The sequence below is a fragment of the Dermacentor andersoni genome, chromosome 3 (assembly GCF_023375885.2).
Source record: "Dermacentor andersoni chromosome 3, qqDerAnde1_hic_scaffold, whole genome shotgun sequence".
NCBI classification, from domain to species: Eukaryota; Metazoa; Arthropoda; class Arachnida; order Ixodida; family Ixodidae; genus Dermacentor; species Dermacentor andersoni.
In genome coordinates this window covers 29,200,808-29,227,984 of record NC_092816.1, presented here as the reverse complement: position 1 = coordinate 29,227,984, position 27,177 = coordinate 29,200,808, and the positions used below count along the sequence as shown (strand labels likewise).

Genomic DNA, 27,177 nt, shown 5'->3' with positions numbered 1-27,177 from the left:
ATAGATAGATAGATAGATAGATAGATAGATAGATAGATAGATAGATAGATAGATAGATAGATAGATAGATAGATAGATAGATAGATAGATAGATAGATAGATAGATAGATAGATAGATAGATAGATAGATAGATAGTCAATCATTCATTTAAATTGCCCTTGTAAATAATTTCCGTCTTTTTGAGTAACCCAGCACAAGGACTAAACTTGTGATATCTGCCACAAGTGATTCTTAAATTAAATTTTTTTAAATCTTCACAGAAACACCTCACAGCTCTCTGACTGCCTGTTATTGTGCCTTCTAGGTCGACAGTGTGCGAAAAAACATGGCACGAGTTCCAAATCACAGTGGGCTCACGCAATGCGCAACCGTTTTTAGACGTCGTTTACGGCCCCAATACTTGTGTCGTTAGTCAAGAATGCTCTGGCCAAATATAATCATTCTTGACAACTAAATGTTGTCTATAAATGCACTTCAACTTTGTAATGCAGAAAGGTTTCCGAGTCTTCAGAAGTGTAGAATGTGCGAAATACCGTGCTCTTTACAATTACCGCAGCAGATGTAATCACCTAGGTAGATACTGAAAGAGCCGGTGTTGGGAAAAATTAAGAAGTGCAACCAATTGGCCAGATCAGATCAAACATCGCAGCGCTCACGGAAGCGCGATGAAAAGGGTCTATGTAGCTCAGCGACGAAAGACGATATCGGAATTATGTAAAGTGTACCTCACAACACGCCTAAAGCGGAAAAAACTGGTGTGTTGTTCACCGCTCTGAAGTATACCATTAATTTGTTACTAGACTTTTTGCGAAACTCTAGTACACATTGTAACAATTTCTTGAGCTGTAAATTCTTTCATCAAATGTTACCGTTTCACATGCTCTATAAAGGAAACAATTTACAGAACTGCGCTATCTGCTTTGGTGCAAAGTTGCAAACTTGTAAACTTCATGCTTTATTTTTAAAGCGAAGCTTTATTTGCCTACCGTTCCGAGTTGGGCACGGCTGTTGGGTCAGACAGTATCTCGGTGGACATATATCTATATAGTTGAAGAACTATTCGTCCAGGTCCGGGACTCGAACCCGAGACCACCGCCTTTCCGGGGCGGCCAACCTGATCTAACCAGGCGGCTAGGCAGGGTGACTGCGAAGCTTTTCTTTCGAGGAACCCGTATGGGTTTCCTTTGTAGCAATTGCTACGAACGGGTGGATGTCTGAATTTCCCTTTGTTAATTACTTCTCTCCTCCTTGCGCATTTCCACAGAACAATTATGTCAAACTCTTTCCTTGGCTTGAGTTGTTGGCAAATTCGACTTCGCCCTGCCATCTGTTAGCCCCCTGGTTAGCTCAGATGGCAGAGCGGCTGCCCCGGAAAGGCGGTAGTCCCGGGTTCGAGTCCCGGACCTGGACGAATTTTTCTTCAACTGCGAGGCTTTTCTTTCGAGGAACCCGTATGGGTTTCCTTTGTAGCAATTGCTACGAACGGGTGAATGTCTGATTTCGCTTTTATTAATTACTTCTCTCCACCTTGCGGGTTTCCGCAGAACTATCACGTCTTACGTAAAACCTGAATATATAATATTAACTTACGGGAGTCTCTAAAGCACAGACCTGTTAATTGAATAGTGAATAATATTTAACATATTCTTTGATTTGCTTTATGTGATGGGAGGTCATATTCGGGGCACAGTTGGTATAAATGCGTTGTGGAAAAATAGCGCAGCTTTACACGGGAGCAGCATTACACAGGCGCAGCAAGAACAGGCACACACCATGGCTGGTGTGAGTCCCGGACCAGGACAAATTTTTTCCTCAACTGCGAAGCGTACTTTCTCAGAAACGCGTATGGGTATCCCTTGTAGCTTCATGCTACATTCGGGGGATGACAATTCCAGGTACAAATCCAGAAAACGCCTGGTTCCGTAAATCTAACCTTCAAGCTCATGTCAAAGTCAAACTGGGACCTAACCTGCCACTACCGGCGGCTACTGCGTATGACACGCAGGCGTCCATATCTTCAAAGCGATCTGCGATGTGGACAAAATGCGCCGAGTGCTGGTAGCTTCGTATCCGCTGTGCTTTCTACGCTTAGTTCGCGTTGGAGCGAGACGCGGCATAAAGGTCAATTCGCTCGCTGCTGCTGCCGCGCCGAGCAGCGCCTGTGCGTTGTCTTGTGGTGCAATGGACCCTTTTCCACTGAGCGACCCCTCTATACTGAAGCAAGGTTTGGGTACGGGCTAGTTGGTATTCCACGGTACCCTCTATACTAGCGGACTGCTTTCTGTGGCTATGCGGGGGCGGAGCTTCTGCACAAGTTGATGCAACACGCTGTTTTGTCAAGCGCGTAAAATTTCATTTGCCCACAAAAAAACTAAGTCTCGCGAGTTGTGTACAATGCTGCACCGCGAGTGTGCCGCTTTGGTCTCGTACGATGCATTCCGATGGGCTGTGTGGTGACCTTCCTCTTGTTTGACCCTACGTAACCGTACAGCTAGTTCGGCCTCCATGCGCTAACACGTTCTTCAGCCAATGCTGAAAGTCTTACGATATACATACCGGTATATTAAAGCATCACCGATACTTCCGAATCAGTCTTAAGGCGACAACTGCAGTTCGAATGCTGTTACGTTTCGCCTACAACGCGCGGTATAGCCGGCGCGGATGCAACGGACGCCGGAGCTTCGTTCAAAGCGGCGGACATTTTGGCCCGTTCGGAGCTCCCGCAGTCTCCCCGCCAAGCGCGTCCAGGCGTGTTTCAGTGCCACGTGTCTTCGTGTGTGCGTGTGTGTGTGTGTGCCCACGCTTGTCAAAGCGCGGCAGCCGGGGAGAGGAGCTCCCCAAGTGTGAAGCGAGGAGGTCTGACAGGCGCCAGCTTGGCGATGCGTCACTACACTCGTCTCAACGTGTCTCTCAGTCTGTCCGTACCCGCCGTCACGTGGTCTCGTCACGAGGCCTTCCTTCTTGCCCTCAACTGCGAAAGTATAAGAGCAGCTGCCCCCGGACGCCAAGAGAGAGGCTCCGATTTGTTCTGTTGAGTTACGTGCTCTCCCGTCTCTCCACTTCGGTCGACCTGACCGGCCGCTCTTTTGCGATGTTAGAATAAACCAGTTGTTCTGTTACCGGTCGACTCATGCTTTGCCGGGACCTTCGGATGCTTCCAGTGCCCCAGGCCGCCAGGCCAACGCTACCCTTGGGGCTTGCGACCCATTTGCAACAACGGGCGTCAGCACAGAGATTGCAACAACTCGTGCCAGCGGTGCGATATCCAACAATGCTCAGAGCGCTGGTGTCGTGCTTTAATTGAACGCCAGCTTGCTTCACTCAGCAAGAATCGCGTGATGACTCACTGGTAACATGGCGTATTTTATTTTTGTAAATTAACCATGCGCGCCACACCATGTACAATACGTTCAACATTCCAAGGTGGTTTGTGCAATCGGCAGTACAGCAAGTGCCCGGCATGATCCTCGTCGCAAACGAAGAGCCTATCGCTTGAACGTTAGTTCATGGAGTCGCTTTCATCGACAAACCTGCTTGCAGTATTTCCCACAAACTACTGAAGACATCCTTTAACCAATATTCTTGCCCAGAAACACGAGCACAATCATTCTTCACTCCCTTAAACTCAGGAAATCGCCGCAGATCATGCAAGGGATCACGCACTCGCTTCGCACAACTGCCCTTCGGTATTGGCGGCGCAGCTTGTAATGGCACAGCCTGTCTGGGGCGAGGGTACGCGCATGCGCAGCGCTGAATTGAAAAAAAAAAAATCAGTGCCTTCCACTCTGTGAAGAAGGATGACCAACGAAGCTGTGAATGTGGGCCCTTTACTGGCGAAATGGACCTCTGCCTTAGGGGTCGGCCCGCTATTGCACAATCTTCGAGATCGGCCAACGCACGGGTAGTGCTTCACGCCTGATTCACCTCCACCGTGGGTCGGCCCGACATTTCACTATCTTCGGGATCGGACCACGTATGGGGAGTGCTTAACGCTGGCCTCACCTCCGCCGCGGTCGGCCAGGCATTGCACAACCTTCGGGATTGGCCAAAGTATGGGGAGTGCCTCACGCCTGCGTCACCTCCGCCGCGGGTCGGCCAGGTATAGCACTATATTCGGGATTGGCCCAAGTATGGGGAGTACCTCACGGATGCTTCACCTCCGCCGCGGGTCGGCCAGGTATAGCACTAACTTCGGGATCGGCTCACGTATGGGGAGTGCTTAACGCTGGCCTCACCTCCGCCGCGGTCGGCCAGGCATTGCACAACCTTCGGGATTGGCCAAAGTATGGGGAGTGCCTCACGCCTGCGTCACCTCCGCCGCGGGTCGGCCAGGTATAGCACTATATTCGGGATTGGCCCAAGTATGGGGAGTAATGGGGAGTACCTCACGGATGCTTCACCTCCGCCGCGGGTCGGCCAGGTATAGCACTAACTTCGGGATCGGCTCACGTATGGGGAGTGCTTCACGCCTGCTTCATCTCCGCCGCGGGTCGGCCAGGCATTGCACAACCTTCGGGATTGGCCAAAGTATGGGGAGTGCCTCGCGCCTGCTTCACGTCCACCGCGGTATGGCCAGGTATATCACTATATTCGGGATTGGCCAAAGTATGGGGAGTGCCTCGCGCCTGCGTCACCGCCGCCGTGGGTCGGCCAGGTATAGCACTAAATTCAGCATTGGCCCAAGTATGGGGAGTACCTCACGCATGCTTCACCACCACCGCGGGTCGGCCAGGTATAGCACTATATTCGGTATCGGCCCACGTATGGGGTGTGCTTCACGCATGCTTCACGCCCGCCGCGGGTCGGCCATGCATTTCACTATATTCGGTATTGGCCCAAGTATGGGGAGTGCTTCACGCCTGCTTCACCTCCGCCGCGGGTCGGCCAGGCATTGCACAACCTTCGGGATTGGCCCAAGTATGGGGAGTGCTTCACGCCTGCTTCACCTCCACCGTGGGTAGGCGTGGTACTAAACTATTTATTTATTATTTATTTATTGTACCTTGAGGGCCGAAGCATTACAGAGGGTAGTGACAAAAAGAAAGAATAAAGAACATTTCTGCGAAAAGATACACATGAAGTTATACATATAATGCACCAATATAATACAAATACAATTCTCTAATCAAATGAAATCATCAATACAAATCATGAAAATACAAAACATTGTCAACTCACAATGATCCAGATAAGCACAAGCAAACAAAAGGAAACAACGAACATGAGGTAAAACACTATTTAGCTACTGTTAATTAAAACACTCTTGAAACGTTGATGGTCTGTAATGCCTGCAGTGACGTATGGAAGATGATTCCACTCCTCACAAGTCCTGGGGAAAATGAATACTGGAAAGTAGAAGTCCTACAAAATGGAGCGGCAATCTTATGTTGGTAATCAATGCGTGATGATACATACTGCGATGGTGAAATGCGATGATGAAATGTGCGGTGAAAAAGACACAAACGATAAATCTTACGGCATGATGCTAGTGATGGTAATTCAAGACTCGATTTCATATTAGTAAGACTTGCATTTCGAGCATAATTAGACAAAATAAAACGTGTAAAGTTATTTTGGAGCATTTCATGTGAGTAGATTAGATTGTCATGGAAAGGGTCTCAAACAGAGGCGGCATATATTCCAACTTCGAACGAATCAGTGTTTTATAAAGTAAAAGTTTGAGAGCCTGAGGAGTGCGTGGGAAATTCCGACGAAGATATGCAAGTGTTTTGTTGGCGCTGGCGATTATGGATTCAATGTGATCATTGCAGGCAGGTTTTGAAGACATAGTGACGTCAAGATATCTGTAAGACGACACTACTTCGAAAGGAAGGTTGCCAAGATGATATGAAACCGATGTATTAGTAGATCGAGTTACATGCATAACTTTGCATAACTTTGCACTTTTAGTGTGTAATTCCATGCACCAAGTCTTACACCAAGCGGACACAGCATCAAGATCAGACTGTAGAATAGTAGCATCGTTAGGGCCAGCTATTTCGCGAAATATTACGCAGTCGTCTGCACACCAGCTGACATAGGAAGAAACGCAGGAAAGTAAGTCGTTAATGTAGATTAGAAAGAGGACAGGGCCGAGTACCGATCCTTGAGGTACACCCGAGAAAACAGGACTCGGAGGAGAGTCAGTGTTATTAACAGAGACAAACTGCGAACGATTTAGTAAAAAAAAAACATTCAAGCCATTCAAGCAGTTTGGAATCCAAATTTATTAAGTGCAACTCATACAAAAGGAGACTATGGCATACTTTATCGAAGGCTTTTGCGAAATCTGAAAATATGCAGTCGGCTAAAGACGAACGACTGAGGATAGCGTCAAGACGGTGTGTGAAGCATACGAGTTGAGCTTCGCACGGGAATGTCTTGCGGAAACCGTGATGTGAAGGCGAGAAGAATGAATTCGATTCGAGCAAAGAAACAAAGTTTGAAAATAGAATATGCTCGGTGATTTTACATGGAACGCTAGTTAGAGAAATGGGACGATAATTTAAAGGTGAGTGTTTGTTACCAGGCTTACGGAGTGGAACAACCCTCCCGATTTTCCAGTCAGTGGGGATCATCCTACGTATGGGGAGTGCTTAACGCCTGCTTCACCTCCGCCGTGGTTTGGCCCAGTATTCATTACCTTCTGGATCGGCCCACGGATGGGGAGCGCTTAGCGCCTGCTTCACCTCCGCCGCGGGTCGGTCCGGTATTGCACTATCTTCGGGATCGGCCAACGCATGTAAAATAGTTGGTCTATATCCACGGAGACTAGATCCGCCAGAACCTAGCCATAGACAGCTTCGCTGTAAAAGGTTCATTATAGATGCGGTAGTTGCTGACGGCGCCGAGCAGCGTCTGTGTCCTTTCACAAAGCAAACAAAACCGTGCTATCGCTTGACAAACTTGGTTTAACCGCGTTCAACCACGTCAATTTGTTCCCTTTCATGATACTTCTTCCACTTTGGGGGATTTCGCTGAACCAATTTGCCGTATGTAGTTATGTGTTGTTGCGTTTATTCATTCGACTGAAAAACTGTGTTTTTACTCTCTGCTTGCTTTTAGAAGTACTGAATGTTGGGCCTGTTCGTATTCCGTACTCAAGAAAGGTTGGTGCGAAACAACAGGGACGAGGTAGAAAACACGAACGACTCGTGTGCGGAGCTTTGCACGTGTTTATACTCATGACATGGGGCCCTATAAAGTAAAGCTATTCCAGTCTGTTTTTATTCCAATCTCCTGAGGTCAAATTTATGTAAGCACCGAGAGCAAATATCGGGCGGTATCCCACAGCGTTGTTTGAAAAGCCCAATCAAACGCGCTCCTCCCTTATAGCAGGCCACTTTTTTTCCTTTCAAAGCGAATAGCATTGCCTACATTCAGCACGTTTTCTCATCGAATTTGCTGGAAAGAGGCGAGGAGCACGCTCGAGTAGAAAAGGATTCGATGGGGCAGAGCCAGCACAGTGAAAGTGGATAACCAGATGAAGAAGGTGGTGCAGTCGTCTGCGATTGGTCCGCTTCCCTTTACTTAGCTTGCGGTGGTTGGTCGAAAATCGCGGCGGCGTGCAACGGAACGCTAAAAATGGCGCCAAAACAGGTCTCGGCAAAGAAACGTTGGCAGAGCGACGGCGTATACGTGCCGAAAGGGTTCGATAATGCTTTACTGCCACGCAAAAAGGTTTAATATACGGAAATAAATCCATGCTCACCGGTAGATACGAGTAGCGAGTGTCTGAGCGATCGGGGGGCAGCCATTTCTATTCCTTTCGGGAGGGGGAAATCTCCAGCTATTAAAAAAAGAATTGGCTTTGTTCGGCATATTAACGCGTCTTTAACGCATACGCGTCACTTTGACGCGGTGAGTTTTCGCGGTTTTTCAACGTCGCGTGACAGACAGGCGAAGTGGCTGCAGCCCCACTAACGACTCGTGTGCGGAGCTTTGCACGTGTTTATACTCATGACATGGGTCCCTATAAAGTAAAACTATTCCAGTCTGTTTTTATTCCAATCTCCTGAGGTCAAGTTTATGTAAGCACCGAGAGCAAATATCGGGCGGTATCCCACAGCGTTGTTGGAAAAGCCCAATCATTTATTCATTAGATTTATTCATTATAAGAAAAAAGCTGAGAGGACTAACGGTGAAAAAGGCGTCCAATCACAAATATTTATTTTACTTTCGTTTGGTCTAATTATGCATAATCAGCGTGCGCGCATCATATCAGATGGGGCGTTCTCGCGGGTTTCCTGGCGTCCCGTGACAGACAGGCGAAGTGGGGGTGGCCCGAAAATTTCTTGATCAATCGTGGACGGCTGATTACAGAATTGGAATAGGAAAGTTTGGAATAGCTTTACGTTATAGCGCCCACGCATCAGCATGCGTGCATGCGTGCTTGCGTGCGTGCGTGTGTGTGTTAGTGCTTTCATTTTATTTGTCTGCCCAGCGATAGGAGTTCAAGTGCCAACTAAAGACGCCAACCTTCCTTTTTTACATTCATACAACAACAACAACAACAACAACAACAACAACAAAATAAGGCAAGGCCGCATTGCTGCCCTTTCCTTCAGCAGAGGGGTAGCCTGGTAGTTTTACCATAGGTATGCAACCTTACTCGATACGTCGACACCAAGGGAGAGAGAGTCATATGTCCCTAGCCATATTCCCGCACCGCAGCATATAGGCCATGCAGAGAGCCACCGCTTCCTAAATAACATTTATTTATTCATTATAAGGAAAAAGCTGAGAGGTACGTCGTCCTGAACTATTGCGTTCTAGCTAGCTACTCAGTGTTGGGGTAAGGGCCGGCGAAGGGGAACAGGAAGAAGTAAATTAAGTGACAACTATGATAAGGGTAGAAAAATTACAAACACAACAACAAAAAATAAGAAAAGAAAAGAAAAAGCTCCTACAGAACCCATTTCACGATGGCTTTCGATTGTAAAAGGTGGCATTGAAGCGGTATAGCGACACACCATATTGATTATGACACCTTTAAGAACAACCTTTATCGGTCATTCTGAGATTTTCATTGCTTCGGGTTCGTTACCAACTGCACAGATCCCACGGTTATGTGAGAATCAGTGTTAAGCGCAGCCTTCTTTGCTATCTTAAGTGTGAATGTTATGCAAAACGAAGCGCGAATGACGGAAAAGTTCGAACAAAATGACGCAAACAGAATGTATGTTTACGCAGTTCTCTGTAGCCAATTTCAAGAATTTTCTGTTCTGAACTTCACGTCTGTGCATGCTTAAGAGGAAGCTTTAGCTCGGGTGTTCCTATGTAAATACATGTAAAAGGAAAATTCGTTTTTCTCAGCAACCACTGCACCAAATTTGACGGGTATTTTTTATTTATTTACAGTACCCTCAGAGTAAGTATACATTAGAAAGGGGAGAGGTTACATAAAGAAGGTAAAAAATGATATACAGAAAAGGCACAGTATAAGTAACAATAAAAAATTATGCCAGCTCGCTAATTTACACATCATAATAAAAAAAAGAATAGTGGTAGCTAACCATAGAAACTTCATGCTACACTTTTCAATACACAAGGTAGGACTTATAGGTCAATACATATACATAGTTAAGTTGCAAATATAGTATTTATACAATAAAAAGTCACATGATATATTGAACGCAAGTTTCATGATTTAGATGTAGTTAACTAAAGCATTTCTAAATTGAACAGGATTACTTATACTAACGATAGATGCTGGCAGACCATTCCATTCGTTGCATGTTTTCGGTAAACATGATTGCGAATGTGTTAGTGTGTTAGAGCGAGGCACATGTACCTTATGCGTATGATCGCTACGTGAGGTGTTGAATGGTGCTGGATGAATTCATGGCGACTGAAGCGCTGCGTTCTGGTAGTAAATCTTATGAAATAAGCATAGCCGTGAATGTTTCATGCGGGTTAACAGCGAAGGTAGGTTCAGTGTAGTCTTCATTTGTGTTACACTCGCTGTACGATGGTAATTACCTAGCTTTGTAATTAGCTTTGTAACTCAGCAATGAAAAATTATACCATAATTCTGTGAACTGCATATAATTGTACATCTAAAGCGAACAAAATTGATAGGTTACTCATGAATCTAAAAAATATAGCAATATGGAAATACAGCTTTTCCAGAACCTTCGTACACAACGTAACAAATTCACGCAAGATGTAAAATGACATATCGAATTTGTCCGCTTTCAATGATCTAATGATGCCGTTTACAGAACCGCGATATCTGTTCTTGGTGCAGAGCTATTAATCTGTAAACTTCAGGCTTCTATCCTTATCAAACTTTCCAATTTTTGAATATATTTGTAACAAACTTCAGGCCAAGAGCGAAATTCCGCTTCCATTAGTCACTAGAATAAAAAAATAAAAATAAAATAAAAGCCTCGAAATAAAAGCCTCACAGTCGAAGAAAAGTTCGTCCTAGTTCTGGACTCGAATCCGGGACCACCGCATTTCCGGGGCAGCCGCTCTACCGTCTGAGCTAACCAGGCGGCTAGCAGATGGCAGGGCGAAGTCGAATTTGTCAACAACTCGGAGCAGAGGCAAGAGTTTGACGTAATAGTTCTGCGGAAAGCCGCAAGGTGGAGGGAAGTAATTAATAAATGCAAAACGAGACATCCACCCAATGGTAGCAATTGCTACAAAATATTACGTTTAGAACTATTAGAACTATTACGTTTAGCTCGGGTGTTCCTACCTAAAGAAGTGTAAAAAGAAAATTCGCTTTTCTCGGTAACGACTGCACCAAATGTGACGAGGTTTGTTGCATTAAAAAAAACTTAAAATATAGTGACTGTTGATTTCTAACTTTTTATTTAGGCCGTCAATTTTTTATGAAAAATTGGCAGAAATCGAAAATTCTCAGAAAACGAAACTATAAAGTTTACAACTCTGTAACTCAGCAAGGAAAAATTATATCACAATTCTGTGGATTGCATCTGATAGTTCATCTAAAGCGGACGAAATTGATATGTTACACATGGATCTAAGAAAAATTCAATAATATGGAAATACAGCTTTTGCAGAAGCTTTGTTCAGAACGTAACAAATTCATGTAAAATATAAGTTGACATATCGAATTTGTCCACTTTGAATGATCTAATGGATGCCGTTTACAGAACCACGATATCTGTTCTTACTGCAAAGTTATTAGTTTATAACCTTCGTGTGCCTATTCTTTTCGAACTTGCAAATTCTTTAAAATTCATTTAACGAATTTCAGGCCATAAATCGAAATTCCGTTTCTAACAGTAACTAGAATTTAGCCTTCTCTCTCAAATGCAACAACTATCATTAAGATCAGTCTAGGGGTTATCTCAGAAAAACGTTTTTGCGTTTTGCATGTATTTGAATAGGCTGCGTCGCAGTTGGGCCCGAGCTAAGGCTTCCTCCTAACGCTCCTCGCTCAGTGCCGGCTCAAGCAGGACAAGAGGCAAGTAGAACCAATCTCGCCAAATGCACTCTCAAGTCCCAGTTTGCTCAATTCTTTTCCCACGCTCAACTGCTCCGGTTGCCCACTCCTTCACTTCTTGCCTGTTGCCCTGTTTGTCTATTCGGGTACGCACCCATTCTGTGGCATTGTCCAAGAATGGCCACAACACATACCCAGCACGTATCCGGCGGCACATACTCAGTGGACCAAAACGTTCACTGGAGTATCAATTGAAGCTGGATCTTGACACGGACATGAAAGACGACAGAACGTGCGCTCGTCCTGATAGCGCACGTCCTGTCGTCTTTCATGTCCGTGTCAAGATCCAGCGCTATAACTTCAATTGATGCAACGAACCAACTAGCCCAAAAATCCGCACTCCTGGAGATCACTGGAGGCACATATTCTGTGGCAGAAACCCAGCGCCACTGAATGCTGTTAGCCTGCTGGTCCGTTCGGGCGCAAGTCCATTTTTGAGGCATTGGCCAATAATGGGCACGTACCCAGTGGACCAAGCTGTCACGTCATAGCAATTATACAGCGCCACACCAAAACGGGGTTAGTACAAAAATGATAATCTCATTATAAAAAACCGGGAACACCAGTTCTCCAGTTCTTTCTCTCGGCGCGCCGGTATAGGTAGTCAATGCTTGGTTTCGCAAAAACAATCACGCGACTTCCACTCCAGTCGCGCGCACACGTCGGCACTCGACAAACGCCGAACGAGCTCCTGCACGCGACGTCGATACGCAAGCGAGCGCGGTCTGGGAACGCTCACAGCTGACAGGGAATGCGTCGTGGGATAGTATCCTCTCGCGCCTTCTTGACAGAGGACAAAGCGGACTGCCTCGATACATCACGCCTCGATAGCCTGCGCGGTTTACAGAGCGTCAACCGTGGTCTTTCCAGTGCGGATTACACTGCTTTCGGCCGGCCCGTAATCTCGTCTCCCCCGAATTGCGCCCAGTTGAGGAACCTTCGATCAGGTTGGTTGGTTACTTATTTCCGATGCGTACGTCTCGCGAAGCTTGACAAAACCTCAAAGCGCGTTTTGCTTTCCTGATACTGGCGACTATCACGATTTCTTTGCATGTTCAGTTTCTTTTTTTTTTTGTCACTGTCACGTAACTTGCATGCTTTTCGATTAGCATTGCACCGCGTTGCGTCTTCATTGAACAGGTGCGTTATCTCTAGGAAGCCAAACCTCTTCTCCCTCTCCTCCTCCCCGCTATTCAACCCACAAATCTCCATTAGAGGGTTTGGAAATCATAATCGAGAGCGCTTCGTGACAGAGAAGGAGAAAGAAAAGTAACATAAGCGTCTTCTAATTTTTGTTTATTTTTTCTGTCACGCTTATATAAGTTTTTGCGTCATCACTGACTGTAATAGGAGCCAACGAAGCAGTGAGGTCACGAAAATACGTGTGTCTAACGTGTACAAACGCGCTTCGCAAAATAAAAAAAAAAAAAGAATATTGACTTCCTATTCGCTTATACGAGTTTGTTTGCTTACTGATCGTCTAGTGCTATAGTGCTGCGTAGAAACGTGCTCTACTTACCAGTTAGGCTTTCCCACTTAAAGTGCGCTGCTGCGTAAGTACATATTCAGCCACGAATTTTTATTCATCAGGTGTTGGGTGGAATATACGATGTCAAGCCGAATATTATCTGTCATATCTGGTTGCAACGAGGCAATAACACGACTAGATTGCGATGTAGAACAACGCTGGAATTTAAAACTCAACCTTCAATGCTAAATCGATCAAGGAGAGGGCTGGCAGATGGAGTAGCACACTGTAGTATAAAGGTTATAAAGATGGATAAAGTGCCTCAGAAACGCTGGCCAACGTTTCGATAGGAGGACCTATCGTCGTCAAAGGCGGCCTTGTCATCTTCGACAGGTTGGTTTTAGCAGGTTAGTAGAGTTACGTCACATTCGGACGATGGCGGCTGGCTGTAAAAGCCGTCTCTCCCTTTACAGTCAGCAGACGAAGACCGCACGTGACGTCACTCTGTTAACTTGTTAAAACTGACCAGCCGAGGATGACAAGGCCGCCTTTGACGAAGATTGGTCCTCCTACCGAAACGTTGGGCAGCGTTTCTGAGGCACCTTATCCCTGTTTAAAACTGTTATACCACAACCTTCAATGCTAGCATTATCGGCAAGCCTGGCGCATCGGCGGCCATTTTAGGAGTGCGTCATCTCAGGAAAATTACCCCGCCAGATAATGATAATATTAGAAAGCAAAAAAAGCGCATTATTCGGACAGTCTGAGATACCGAAAGAGAGAGGGACAATTTGTGCCCGTAATAAGATTGCCACCATAAGCAAGAAAGAAAAAAACTCCACCCAGAATAGACAGGGAAGTAGGGGGGCCGCTTTTTTGTGTGTGTGCGTGTGTGTGTGTGTGTGTGTGTGCGTGTGTGCGTGTGTGTGTGTGCGCGCGCGCGTAGAACGTACTGTATGCAAGAACACGAACTTAACGAAAACAAAATAAAGCGGCGATGCGCCGAGCACGAACTTCGCACGATTGAAATTAATAAACAGCTTTGTACAAATCTTGGGCCAGTTTTAAAACCCCACTGCTGTTGTTGCAATTAGTCTATTCGTAAGGTATATTAATAGTCTACGAACAAGACAGCAATATGTGGAAGTGTATAGGCGATAAAAGAATTCATGACCCTTTAAGGTATTTAGGAAAGCTTAAGGAATTAGAAATGAATTCGTTTGCGGCATAGCTATCTGCTATGCGTGAACACCCGACTGAGAGCTTGCCATGCAGCGTATAGAGCACCGGTATAAGCAGAAACGGAAAACCGGCAAGTAGAGTGGCGGCGTCGGGTTCAAACGAGCAACTGGCACATTCTCAGAGAAACTGGTCGTCCGGTTAAAGAAAAACGAGCCATGCAGGAAAGCACGAAACACGCGGAGAGAAAGAACTAATAACGCGCGATGCAGCCGTGATTCAGCATCTTTCAAAGGGCTTTGTGCGCACATTCAGAGCGTTTATTGTCATGCAACAAAGTCACAGTTTGCGTTCGATTCACAATCCTTACACGAACTCTGCAAACATCATACTCCAGCATTTTCTGCGACTTAATTGGTACAAACAAAAAGAAAGAAGTACAAATTCCAACATAACAACATTCATGTCATTTATTTGCATGTCGTTTTTCTTCTCGTATTGTGAATGTGTGCGCCTCTTTGAAAAGAAAATGTAAGTTTAAGAGCGTTGTTTTTTTTTATCACTAGAGCTTTAAAAAATGTTACCAGAGCCGAACAGCTAACAACCTACTGCATAAGTAAAGAAGACGGCACAATTTAAAGACTAGCGCGAAGAATAACACTAAAAGACAAACCACCAGAAATTTTTCTCAAGGATCTTTCGCGCACATGACTACATATTCAGTTTTCTGTAAAATTTTCGTTTTTGGTTGTGCTTGGTTCCTTTATGTGTGATTGTGCCGTATTCGTCCCAGACCAGATTAGTTTTCGTACTGTAGGCTTTTATGATCGTACTCAAGACTCAAAGCAAGCAAACAGAAAGAAAAGATACAAGTTTTTGTCCGGGGCCCACGGGAGCGCGCATTTCAAGGTTACCCTGTCCTTACATGTGCCCATCCTCTCCCTTCCGACTAGCACATATACTGCGACCTACTCAGGCGCTAAAATGCTTTGTCGCGCTGGAGAGCCCACAAAAGACACAAAACTGGAGCACGTAACACGCTCTGTTATCAAGGGTGCATAAATTGATACCTCGCGCCTCTCCACTCCCGCTGCAGTAAGTCGAGTGGCAGCATTAAGGCCTTCACGCCTCAGTTTCTGCGACCACCTGCCACGGTCGCTGATAAGCCAAAGAGCACTGCGGTGCCCGCTTCGATGCACTTCTAGCAGGAGCACCACTCGCTGAACGGAGAGCCCAGCCCACAGAGCTACACAGAGCTCCTCGACTCACGTAAGGCGCTTATTTCAAACGAGTCACACTACTGTATCTATACGCTCGGGCTACGGCACGTGACTGCTAAGAGCTGGTAAGAGCCAGCTTTAGGATGACAAGTAGATACAACCCGTGTTCTAATCATGGCGATTTCTTTACTTTTCAAGGCTATGCTCCGGACAGCCACTAACGAAGATCCGCCCTCGTGAGACCCCGGGCTTCGACCTAGGGACTTTTTATAAAGGGGTAGGCAGTGGACGGCGATCTACCGCTGCGGCAAATGTCTCATCTGGAACGTTTCCCGGATCATCTTGACACCGCTCGAGGAAGATACAGTGCCCTTCATCGCAGTACAGACAGGAGATGCGGAGAAAACCACCATCATTGGCCACCTTGGGGGAGGCGCTTGTCTCGGGTGTTTCTTCGACGCCACTACTGATCGCCCTCGTCGTGATAGTGACATGGCCGACCTGGGGTGCTTCTACTGTCTGTTACGCCAGCGGACTAAGCAAGGACGTCGGAGAGCCCGCCAAGATCCATCAAGGTGACTCTTATATTCTACCTCAGAAGCCGAACAATACTGGCGTCGGTAAAGACAGCGGCAGCGGGTTTTTCCCGCCGAGGTGTCCGCTAACCGACTCGTGCAAGAACCGCTGCGGAGATCCCTCGGACGAGGAGGAGTATACGTGCCACTGTGACCCGTCTTGCGTGAAATACGGTGACTGCTGCGTCGACGTCCAAAGGCACTGCTCGCTGGAGCCCTTGGCTGTCGACCAGCCATCACTGCGCCCTCCTTGCGTGTACGAAACCGATTTTCCGCTGGACCAGTCCTTCTACTACGTGTCCACGTGTCCCGACGGCGAAGACCTCAACAGCGACGACGAGGAAGACGACGTAAAGGTTTTGGGCGAAGACGGCATCGTCTACGCGAATGACGCGCGCGCTCGTTGCAACGGCGCGACAAATGCCGTGCCGCTGGCTCTACTGGACGATACGGAAGCAGAAAGCGGCAACCATTCGACGCGCTACTTTGTCAGGACCTGCGTGCAGGCCGTTGGCACGTGCAAAATGAGGAATACGGTGTTTGGCGAGCGGAACCTGGAAGGCTTGTGCGCGGCATTCCAGGGTCCCGTGAGGTCGTTCCAGACGCCTAACCGGAAGCGGAAGCTCTACAAGAACGCCTACTGCGCGCTCTGCAACGGCGACGTGCCGGACCTTCGCTGTCCTGGCGGCGTGGCGACCTATAGTCAAAAGGAAATGGCGAGCTCGCTTTTCCAGGACACCAGAGAGAAGAGCCACGAAGCCACGGACGACATTCCTTCGGCTTTTTCAATTGTCCTTAACTTTGGTTTAGACGGAGTGGAGAAATACAGGTTCTCTTCGGAAAGCAAAGAAACAATGATGCTCAATGAGCAGCGATGCAAGGATGGGTTCATTTGGGATCCTTTCGCCGAACTTTGCCGGCAACTGTATTGTGGTACACAGTTCACGTTGGTGAATTCGAAGTGCATACAGAAACCTCATGACAGTGTAGAAAACAATGTCACTAACGCGTCGCTGTTCAAAGTCAGGAGCGCCAACTACAGCCGCATTACGGTCGTCATGAATATCAGTCTTGATCGTTCCAGTGACGTACGCATGGAGGACTTAAAGCATTCCCTCACCAGCAGTTTTGTTGAATACTACAACATATCTAATGACAGAATTAAAAATATGGCCGTCACCATATTGTGGGACCCCGAAAAAGTGCACCAATACCTAGAAAACTCGGACAGCGTGTTAGTTATTGAAGAGGGCGACTACGCGCATGAAGACGGCGACGTACCAGACCCTGCTAATAGCAGCGGTTCGCCAGCGACTTTGATTACGCACTTCGACCTTTACGAACCCACGAAAGAAGATCTCGAACCTTCAGTAAGCTCGATCATCGATTCCCTAGCGGGAAGCTTCAGTGTTAACTCGATTCTGCTCAAAGAACTGAATACGACGGCAGCGGTGAGTAGCGTGCTGTCGAAGCCGCTTGTCCTCGACGACTGGTGCGGCGAACAGGACGGCGGCATATGGCGCGAGTACTGGAACGACGAATTCGTGTTCTTGCCCAGAACCGAGAACGGCACGGGCATCGGCAAAGTGTACGTGAACAAGACTGGTCGAGTCTTCAAGACGGGAGACTTCGTGGCCAACGTGCTTATCCGAGTCACCGGCGACCAGAAATCGCCTGTGACCACTAACAGCATCGTGGTAGTGTGCGACCGCGGAACGGGACTTCCCAAGTCGTGCCCCTGCGTCGACTTCAACACGACACAGGTGAAGATATTCGAGAACAACACGCTCATGCTCTACGCCGGACCTGGCTCTCTTTCCATCACGTGCCGCCACTACCAGCTCATGCCCTACGGAAAGGTGTGCCTCTGCTTGGACGAACTGCGACAGGAGCTCAGAATCCGTGGCCAGCTGTTCGACGGACCAATCATGGCCCTCATCAGTCTCGTGCTGAGCGCCATATCGCTGCTGTGCCTCGTGCTCGTGCTAACCACTTACTCGCTGTTCGCCGAGCTTCGCAATCTTCCGGGATGGAACATCATCTTTCTGACCGGCTCGCTCTTCGTCATGCAACTGACTTTCCTGCTGAGCCAGCGGCAGTCCGTGCAGGGCGCAGCCTGTAGAGCGGCGGCCATCGTCTGCCACTACACGGTCATCAACTCCTTCTTCTGGATGAACGTCCTAGCTTACGACCTTTACAAGACGTTCAGGACGAGTGGCAGCTCCATGGGCGGCACACGCAAGGTTTCCCGTCACCTGCCGTTCTACATGCTGTACGCCTTCGGCACGCCGCTCGCTATCGTGGGCACATGCTTGGCACTGGACTACTTCGATACCCTGCTGTCCCCGTCGTATGGATTGTTCGGCGTCTGTTGGATCGTGAACAAACTGTCGGCGCTGGCCTTTTTCGCCGTGCCCGTGGCGGTGCTTCTGCTGCTGAACTTTGTCTTCTACGTCATGACCGTCTACTCCGTGCATAGCGTAGCCAGGTAAGCATGCCCTGTTCATTGCGTATACGCACATGTCGTAACGTAGATCGTGTTATGGTCCATAATATGCTGCATATTCCCGGGCATGTTCGCTACACCCTTCGATGAGATTCTGACTTAATGACCGGCCCTCATCTTCAAAAGTAATAAAGTCACCGTGTGTGCGAGGGATCAAAACTTGTTTGTGTAGTACACCGTGTGACAATTCTCCTGTAGTGATACTCGTGCCACTACAGAAAATTGTTCACGTGCGATCTGTTCACTCACTGCTGAATCAGCTTTTCATAAAAACTGGGGTATCCTGCTGTAGTATGCTCCTACCAAGTATACCGAAAACTGCACCATGCCTTTTGAAATAAATTTGACTAGGCAATTTGGGGATGCAGCAAGAGGGCATCGCTACTGGGATCGGATCATGGACTCCGAGATCTTAGACTTTGCGAACCGAGTAAGCTGAGGTCACATGAGCTATGCCCTCTGTATACTTTTGGCGAAGTGCGCAGATGCTCAATACTCGGATAGAAACGCTGACTCTAACTTTATGACCACTCACTTTTGGCTTGAGGCACAAGGGGCCAAAAGCTGGCTATGCGCCGCAAAGCAGGAATATCAAAGCTGAAGCAAATCTGTAAGCGTTCTCAGAGGTTTGATGAGCTAGCCTCATTAAGCGATGGTATACGTTCTTTGTTCTTGCCTAAATAAATTTGAGATTATCTTGCATTAATCAAATTCGAGGCAGCAATATATAGTTCCTGACACAGCGAAAGCTGCGATATAACTGCAGCAAACATAATCTTGAAACACATAAAAATTCAATTGATAGATAACACGCACGAGTAACCCGCCGTGGTTGCTCAGTGGCTATGGTGTTAGGCTGCTGAGCACGAGGTCGCGGGATCGAATCCCGGCCACGGCGGCCGCATTTCGATGGGGGCGAAATGCGAAAACACCCGTGTACTTAGATTTAGGTGCACGTTAAAGAACCCCAGGTGGTCGAAATTTCCGGAGTCCTCCACTACGGCGGGCCTCATAATCAGAAAGTGGTTTTGGCACGTAAAACCCCATATTTTTTTTTTTTTATCACGCACGAGTATGCAAATGCCACTCTGGGGAGCTACAAGATACAGTCAGTTGAAGAAATGAACTCACACAGTTATTCTAACTGCTCCCAAAATAATTTCATATGTAGGAAACGAGAAAGTTATTGTCGGTTTTTCTACAAACCGGATCAACTTTACTGCTTGCAATACTGAAGCGATCAGTGCAATAAGCAATAGGGGAACCTATTGCCTCTTGCCTAGCATATTCTAGTACATTTCACCCTTGCAATAGCGCTGTGATCCACTCGGCAAATAAAGCTTTATCTGTCTCTCTCACGGCGGAATAATCAATCAATCAATCAATCAATCAATCAATAATTTATTTACCGTGCCCAGGAACAACCATGAGGTCTAAGTGGTGGCACATGTATACATTAGAAGGAAAAAAAAACGACAGGGGAATATAAGGGAGAAAAAACAATTAATATATAAGAACTATCTTGAAAAGTAGAGTGCCCATACAAGGCGCAAGGTAAATACAAAAGAAAAAATAGGAGGAGAATGGCAGTTAAACAATATGTGAAAGCATGACATAACAACGCAAAGCTCGGAAAAGAACAATGACAGCGAGTTATGAAAAATATGAAGATCATCATAACTCACAGAATATGTAAGCGTGACTGAACAAGGACCTAGGAAGAAACAGACACACAAAGACAGCGCTGTCTTTGTGTGTCTGCTTTTTTTTTACACCCTTGTTCAGTCGCGCTTACTCATTCTATCATAGATTCAAACCAACTAGCCCGCCAACGTGTTTTACCTAAATTGACAAGCATGGTGTCACGTGCGTACAGGTAAAGATAAATACATCTCGCTCCATGAGCGCGGAAACTCGCTATCAAAATGCTGGAGTGAGGAATCGCGGCAGCAGCAGTGATCGAATAGACCTTCCTGCCTCTGCTTCAACGCGAACCAAACGTCGAAAGCACAGCGCATACCACGCTAGCGGCACTACGCGCACTCTGCAAGCATGGCAGATCACTTTGAAGATCAAGCCCGCGTGGGCGCGCACTTTGGCCACGTCGCAGGTCGCTTTCAATAACGCTTTCAAGACATACGAGCGCCGGCAACGCGTCCCCACGGCGTCCTCCAATCGCGTGCCAAACGCCGTAGTTGACGCCGCGGTTGTCTCCACTCTGAACGGAGCGGTGGGCGAGGAGGACATCGAGGCACCCTAGCAGCCGCCGAAGAATGCCCTCCTCCCTCGCCTGACCCCGCTGCCTCGTGCGCGACAGGAGAGGGGCACGCTTCCGGCCAGCGTTCCCCTCACCCTCGCGCGCTTTCGCTCGCACATACAGCATACGGTGCGCGACGATTTTATCGCTCTTGGACTCGGCGGCGGCGACGGCAAAATGCGCCTGAAGTGTCCATATAATTGCTATCGCAATAAAATCAAAGAAAGGAGTGGTACTAGTACTTATCCTTGAGGGACGCCGTTAGTTAACATGTAAAACGAAGACGTTTGGCCATTGACGTTAACATAACATGGTCTACCAAAACGATAACTGCGCAAAATATTTACAATTGACGAGTCAACACCAAAGTGTGTAAGCCTGATCAGAGTGAGTGAGTGAGTGAATAAACTTTATTGTAGGTCCGGCGAGGACGCGAACTCGTCGCGCACCCGGCTAGTCCCACGTCGGGAAGCAGTGAGTGGTTAACTACGTCAAAAGCTTTGCTGAGATCACAATAAATTGTGTCAACTTGCCCCCTTTGAAGTACCGGCGCGAAGATATGTGTCATGACACTTGCGAGATATTTGTGATAGTGTAGCGGCCTGTGACAAAGCCATGCTGATTCGGAGTCAATTAGTTCTTTACAGTGAAATACAATGTGTTGTTCATAGCAAGCTCAAAAATCTTAGACATGGTGCAGAGAAGAGAAATCGGGCGACAATTCAAAACATAGGTGTTACAGCCAGACTTAAATACAGAAAAAACACGAGCAGTTTCCTACATGCGAGGGAAAGCTGAAGTACTCAGAAAGTTGTTAAATATATATGTAAATACTGGGGCAAATATACTGCCGTAAGCTGTTAGAATTGCGGAGGGGATGCCATCAGGGCCGCGGGACAGGGAAGGCATTAAGCGTTTAACGTAATCATCGATGAGATTTTCATCAAACACAGCACTAGATGTAGGAACCGTTGTATGCTGCTGATAGACACCAGCGTTTAAGCCTGAAGCTTTATATAAGATTGAAAAATGAGCAGCAAGACAATCCGCGGCTGCTCAGACTTCTACTCCTCTAGAGTTGATGATGATGATGATGATGATGATGATTAATATCTTAACTGTAGTGTGCATGCGCCCCGTGCTGCACATTTTTGCTGCAATGACACCGTAAGCCTCGATCGTCTAAGCATTGCGTGAAGTGAAATCCAAGCGGAAGCGCGCCAGCTCTGGCACGTCGGGATTGTTGCAACTTCAGAAGTTGCACCATTCGCGAGCTGACGCTAGGAGCGTGCGATCCCCCGACCGGCTCGCCCTGCACCTGCAGGTCAGCATGACTTCTTTTCCGCACTAAACGTTTTAATTTCCCCACCGAAAGCGCTCGCCACTTCAAAGAGTCATTCATAGAGAATGCCCATTTGCACGTCTGTAGATTTCGGACTGCCTTGTCTCGCGACAAGCGATATGGGGTGTCCTCACTGAATGCGAGTCGCATTTGTTTGGTGCAAGCCAAAGCTTTCTCCCGCAGTGGCCTCGCACATTGCGTGGGCGGCTGTCTGGCTGAGTTGACTGGGTTGATCCAGACGACACTGCAACCATAGGTGGTGACTTTGGTCGGACGATCCTGATACCATTGCGTGACACGTGTTCTGTTAAGGAATTTATTGTGGTTTGTAAAGACTGCCGATCCTAGAGATATTGCAACGTCACATGCTGCGGCTCGCCCTGCTAAACAAGAAGTCGCAGTTTCGCCCAAGAGTCGAAGCATCGATTGTGATAGCGAATTAGCAGACAGCTACACGAAGTAAGGATAGTAGCCTTACCAGCCGTACAAACTTGTAAAACATTCGCTTACTAACTAAACAAGCATGATTTCACATGCTCGCAAGCATACATGACTACATCTCACTCGATGAGCGAGGAAACTCGCTGTCAAAACGCTGGAGTGAGGAAGCGCGGCAGCGGCAGTGAGTGAATTGAGCTTCGTGCTCTCGCTTTAACGCGAACGAAGGGGCGAAAACACAGCGCACACGAAGCTATGAGCACTCGGGCAACTTTCCCCATTGCAGATCGCTCTCGAGATAGGGCCCGGGCGGCCGCGCGCGGCTGCGCCATACGCAGCAACCGGTGGAGTAGAACCCCCCTCCTCGCCCCCTCACTCCACCCGGTGTCTTGCGCGCGACGGAAGACGACGCGCTTTCTCCCCGCTTTCCTCCCTTGCGGGGGCGAGATCGAGCCGCCATCTTCGGCTAACCATCGCACGCTTACACTCGCATATGAAGCATACGACGCGCGGCGACGTTATTGCCCTTGGACTTTATACGGAACATCACGGCGACACCGACGACAACGACGGTGGCAGAAGTGCGTCTGGAGTATCCATATAATTGCTGTCGCAATAAAAAAGAGCATACGCTCCACCGAGTCATGTTTTCGTTAAATGAACAAAAAACCGGCGAAAAAGACACGTACAGAAGGGAAGAAGCGGACATGACGAGCGCTGGACTTACTAGTACGACTGACAATTTAAGTCCAGCGCTCATCCAGTCCAACTTCTCCCTAGCGGCAGCGTCTTTTTTATGTTTCCCGTTCACTTAGAAGCATGTACCAACTCTCAGAAATATTAAACGCTGCTCAACTTGCACTTGCCCCCCCACCCCCCCTGGCGCGTATTGGTGCAGGCAGAAACCGGGCACCATCCTGCGTCGCCATAGCGACAAGGGTCCGGCAACGGCGGCCACGTACGTGCGCATGGCGACCGGCATGGGCCTGACCTGGGTGTTCGGCTTCGTCGCGGCTTTCGTGCGCAGCTCAGAAGCTGCGAGGACAGCATTCACCTACCTGTTCATCGTGTGCAACACGCTGCAGGTAATATATGCACGGCGCTGGTCAGTGACTTCGCTCGCATTCATGTGAGCTAAACGAATTAAAGTCAATCAACACAGCGATACATTATATGTGTACCTTCAATATTCCCAATACGTAAATATAGGACAGGATCGCTAAATACCAGCTGTCACCACTTTGAATGTGTACGGAACTAGCTCCCGATCACTCCTTACGTTCTGTTTACAAGATGTAAGTAATAAACCACGGGAGGACTACGAGGGGATGGGGAAGGGGGTCTGATGGTGTTCTTAGAAGGGCGCGACGAAATGAATGTTGTTGGTTATATTGCATGGAGCAAGTCACACTATCTTTTTTTTGTGTGTGTTCTGTTTAATCCTGTAATTAGTCAAGATAATTAAGCAACTCTGTAAGTGTTAACTTCGCAAAGAAAGCTTAGCTTTAAAAGCACGTCTCATGCCAGCTCACGCGCCGCGATTGTAGGACTGCATTTCCGTTAAACGTGCCGCGCATGAAAGAGCAGCGCATTTATAGCCTGGCGTGCTGCCGCTTGAAGAGTGATAGGGGAACGACGTAGGCTGCGCGATTTACACGAGCTGCCTCTTCCAGCTCCTGCAGAGCGCCTTTGTAGGAGTCCCAATGACAGGTATTAGTATTTTGCTAGTTTTGTGAACGTGTTTGTCAATACACGCTTACATGCATCTTATCAATATCGGCGTCCCTCGGGAGCACGCAGGGCTATATGTGCGCTGCGACTTTCTGGCCATAGCTCGCAAGTATCGCTGTGGTCAGAAATATTAGCGCAGGAATGATTTCCGGATAAGTTAATTCCGACCTCCTATTTTACCTCCCCCCTTTCGCCTTTCATATATGCGCCTGTTTGCGGCCTCATTCGCGGTGATTGTGTTATACGGCGAGCTGACCGCCGCACACCTTTCGCCCTGCGGCACTTTCAGGGCCTGTTCCTGTTCTACGCGTTCGTGTGCAACCGGAAGACGTACCACCTGTTCAGGGCGCTGTTCTGCAACGTGCGCCGAGGAGCCCGAGCCAAGCTCAGCACTTCTAGCTCCGTCAGCTCCGTCTCGACGGTCACCAGCCAGGCTAGCTTGGCTTCCGTGCGCTCCACGCAGTCGGCACGAACAGCGAACCAATGAGCCGCCAGCGACGAGCGCCTTTGAACTTGCGAAACGCGAAAGCTGCGTACGTAGGGCGCATATAGATGTATATGCAAGTCATACACGATCCACAGTGTCGAGAACCTGCAGGTATACAGGCGAATGCACAATGTACGCGGCGCAGAGGATCAGTGTTGGTATACATTGCTAGAAAAGTTCGGAGGGACAAAGACGACAGAGAAGAACGCAGGATGAGCACATTTCTATCAACGGAAAAGTTTTGTTAGGGACGGGTCAATGCGTGATTGAGCGCCTAATGCAACAATGCAATTCTCTGAAAGGGAACGTCAACTTCCTATTTGTATCTACATCGTAGAGATCGCGCGAGGCTGCCTCCAAGGTTGGACGAAACCAAGAAACCGTCGAGGCAATTTTTTTTTCATTGAAGAGAATTAACAAAAATACGTGTGTGAGCCTAGCTTCCGGGATGCACCACATATATGGTGACATATAGCTTCGCCTGTTCTGGGGAATGGCAGACAAATTGTAATGTAATTCCATCTTCGTCTGCACCGCTGACAAGTTATGGTCATTTGGCATGCGCAGGCGTTGTGCTTCATATTTATATGTCAGTCTCCAATAAAACCCCTTCAGTTAATTGATAGAAAGCGCCTTTCCTCTTCGCGCTTTCCTAACAGTGAATCCACACCGACGTGTCCAATTCGCCATTTTGTCGACCTGTGTTGGGCATCCAGATAGCTGTACTACTACTACGAAGTGCTTCGCCTTCCAGACTAAAAGCGGGTCAAGCTAGCGCTGCCACGTGGCTAACATAAATGAGCCAGGCACTGATTTCACAAAGCTTTTCGCTTGGCCAACACTTCGATTGGCCAACACTTCGATTACCTATAGCAACTACTCAGGAACTATTCTGGTGTAACAGCTTTTTTTGCCATTACGGGCCCCTTTCGCAGCGTACCAACGGAAAACTTTGTGTTTAGCCGGGAGTTCTTTCCAGGCCTGTATAGTTCAACAGCGCTATAGGAAAGTCGTCGTCGTTGTTGTCGCAAGCGCAAACACACACGTGCTCGGCTGCGACGAAAGTTTACACAGACTTCTTCGCTGTTGTTTTTAACATGCTATGGAATTTTGCGTGACATGCTTTTATAATAACGTCGTGGGGCGCTATACTGTACGGCTAATGCCACTGCGGATTCAGACGTATACGCACTACACGCCACGCAAAATTGCCGCTGTAACCTAATGGCAGCCATTTTATTTTGGCGACTGACAGCACGGTGTAAATATTTGTGTTAAGCGCATGTCAGGTATGCCTCATTTTGGTCCAGTGGTGTAGATGGAAGTGGAGTGACACACTGTCTTGACTCAACAATTATGCTTCTGCAGATGAGGACGCACAGTGTGCCTTTTCGTACAGCGGCCGTGCTATACTAATTACTGTGATCAACTATGCATCTTGTTTGTTGGTGTTTCGGAAGTTTTCAATAAACAAATACGTTCCATTTCCTACCGGGCAGGCTGACTGAACCATCACACGTGCGAGCTTTTCCCTTACAGGTGAAAGAAACTACAAGACCAGCTCCGAGGCATGCATTTGTCCCTCGGCATTTCAGGACGTCCTTGGCGAGTCCTACGTAGCTGGAGGTCACCGTGCAAAGGACAGCATTAATTCAAACGGATGCCGTCCGCAATGCTTAAACAATGTTCGAGCACAGGCCTCAAATCATGCCTATGATTTGGTGTCTGCACCCGTCAGCGTGATGCTCAGTAACTTTTGTTTTGGTCAACTCCCCGATTCACCCCGCTTAAGAGACACTAAACAGATAGATTAAGATAAGCTGGATCAGTGAACTAAGTTTAAGGAATAGTAGAAATCTTACTATCAACGATTACTTTGAAAGTCTGAAAAAGACGCTAGAACGAAAGAAGTGGGGCGATCGGCGTCGCCATCTTGGAAGTTTCTTTAACAGCACCCCGTGACATCACGAATTTTGAGAGTGCCTTTTCGGTACTGGTTAACCGTTTTTTGATAAACAGAGATTTCATTGCATTATAAACGAACCAACAACGCAACTCGAAGTCCTAGAACACTTATTTAGGAAACACCAATAAACCACCCAAGCACCCGAAGTACAGGGACCTTTCTCCGTTCTGAACCTGAAGAGAACTCGATATCCGTGACTCTCCACTGACGTAACGACACTGCCGTTTAGGAGCAAACTCTTAAAAAAAAAAAGGAAAGGTAGCTTTAGTGTCACTCTTCAGTGCCCTTCGAAGAGAACTCTGTCTCCAAAGCTCCTACCAAAATTCATGAGCCAGGTAGGCTACCCTCCACTGGGAAGTGGGAAAGGGGATTGAAAGAGGAGGAAAGAAGGTCACAGTCTCCAGTGTTGCGTAACAGTGGAGGCTGTATGGTATGGTATGAAGAACTTTATTTAGGTCCTGAGGGATCAGTCTGGGACTGATGCGGGCCGCTCCCACGTCGGTACAGAGAGGCCGAGCCCCTCTGCCA

General features: G+C 47.6%; 1 protein-coding gene across 2 annotated transcripts in view; it reads left to right on the top strand.

Moving 5' to 3' along the window:
• The window catches only part of LOC126518297 (uncharacterized), a 34,783-nt gene extending 7,877 nt beyond the window's left edge, over positions 1-26,906 (top strand). The window contains exons 1-4 of one of the 2 annotated variants that reach the window (XM_050168144.3): positions 12,097-12,427; positions 15,546-18,410; positions 23,364-23,550; positions 24,486-26,906. In XM_050168144.3, coding sequence (XP_050024101.2) covers positions 15,742-18,410; positions 23,364-23,550; positions 24,486-24,683 — 3,054 coding nt within the window. In that variant the 5' untranslated portion in view covers positions 12,097-12,427; positions 15,546-15,741 and the 3' untranslated portion in view covers positions 24,684-26,906. Of the gene's footprint in view, positions 1-12,096; positions 12,428-15,545; positions 18,411-23,363; positions 23,551-24,485 lie in introns of those variants that run through there. The other variant, XM_072287114.1, reaches the window with a different exon arrangement.
• Positions 26,907-27,177: the final 271 nt, after the last annotated feature.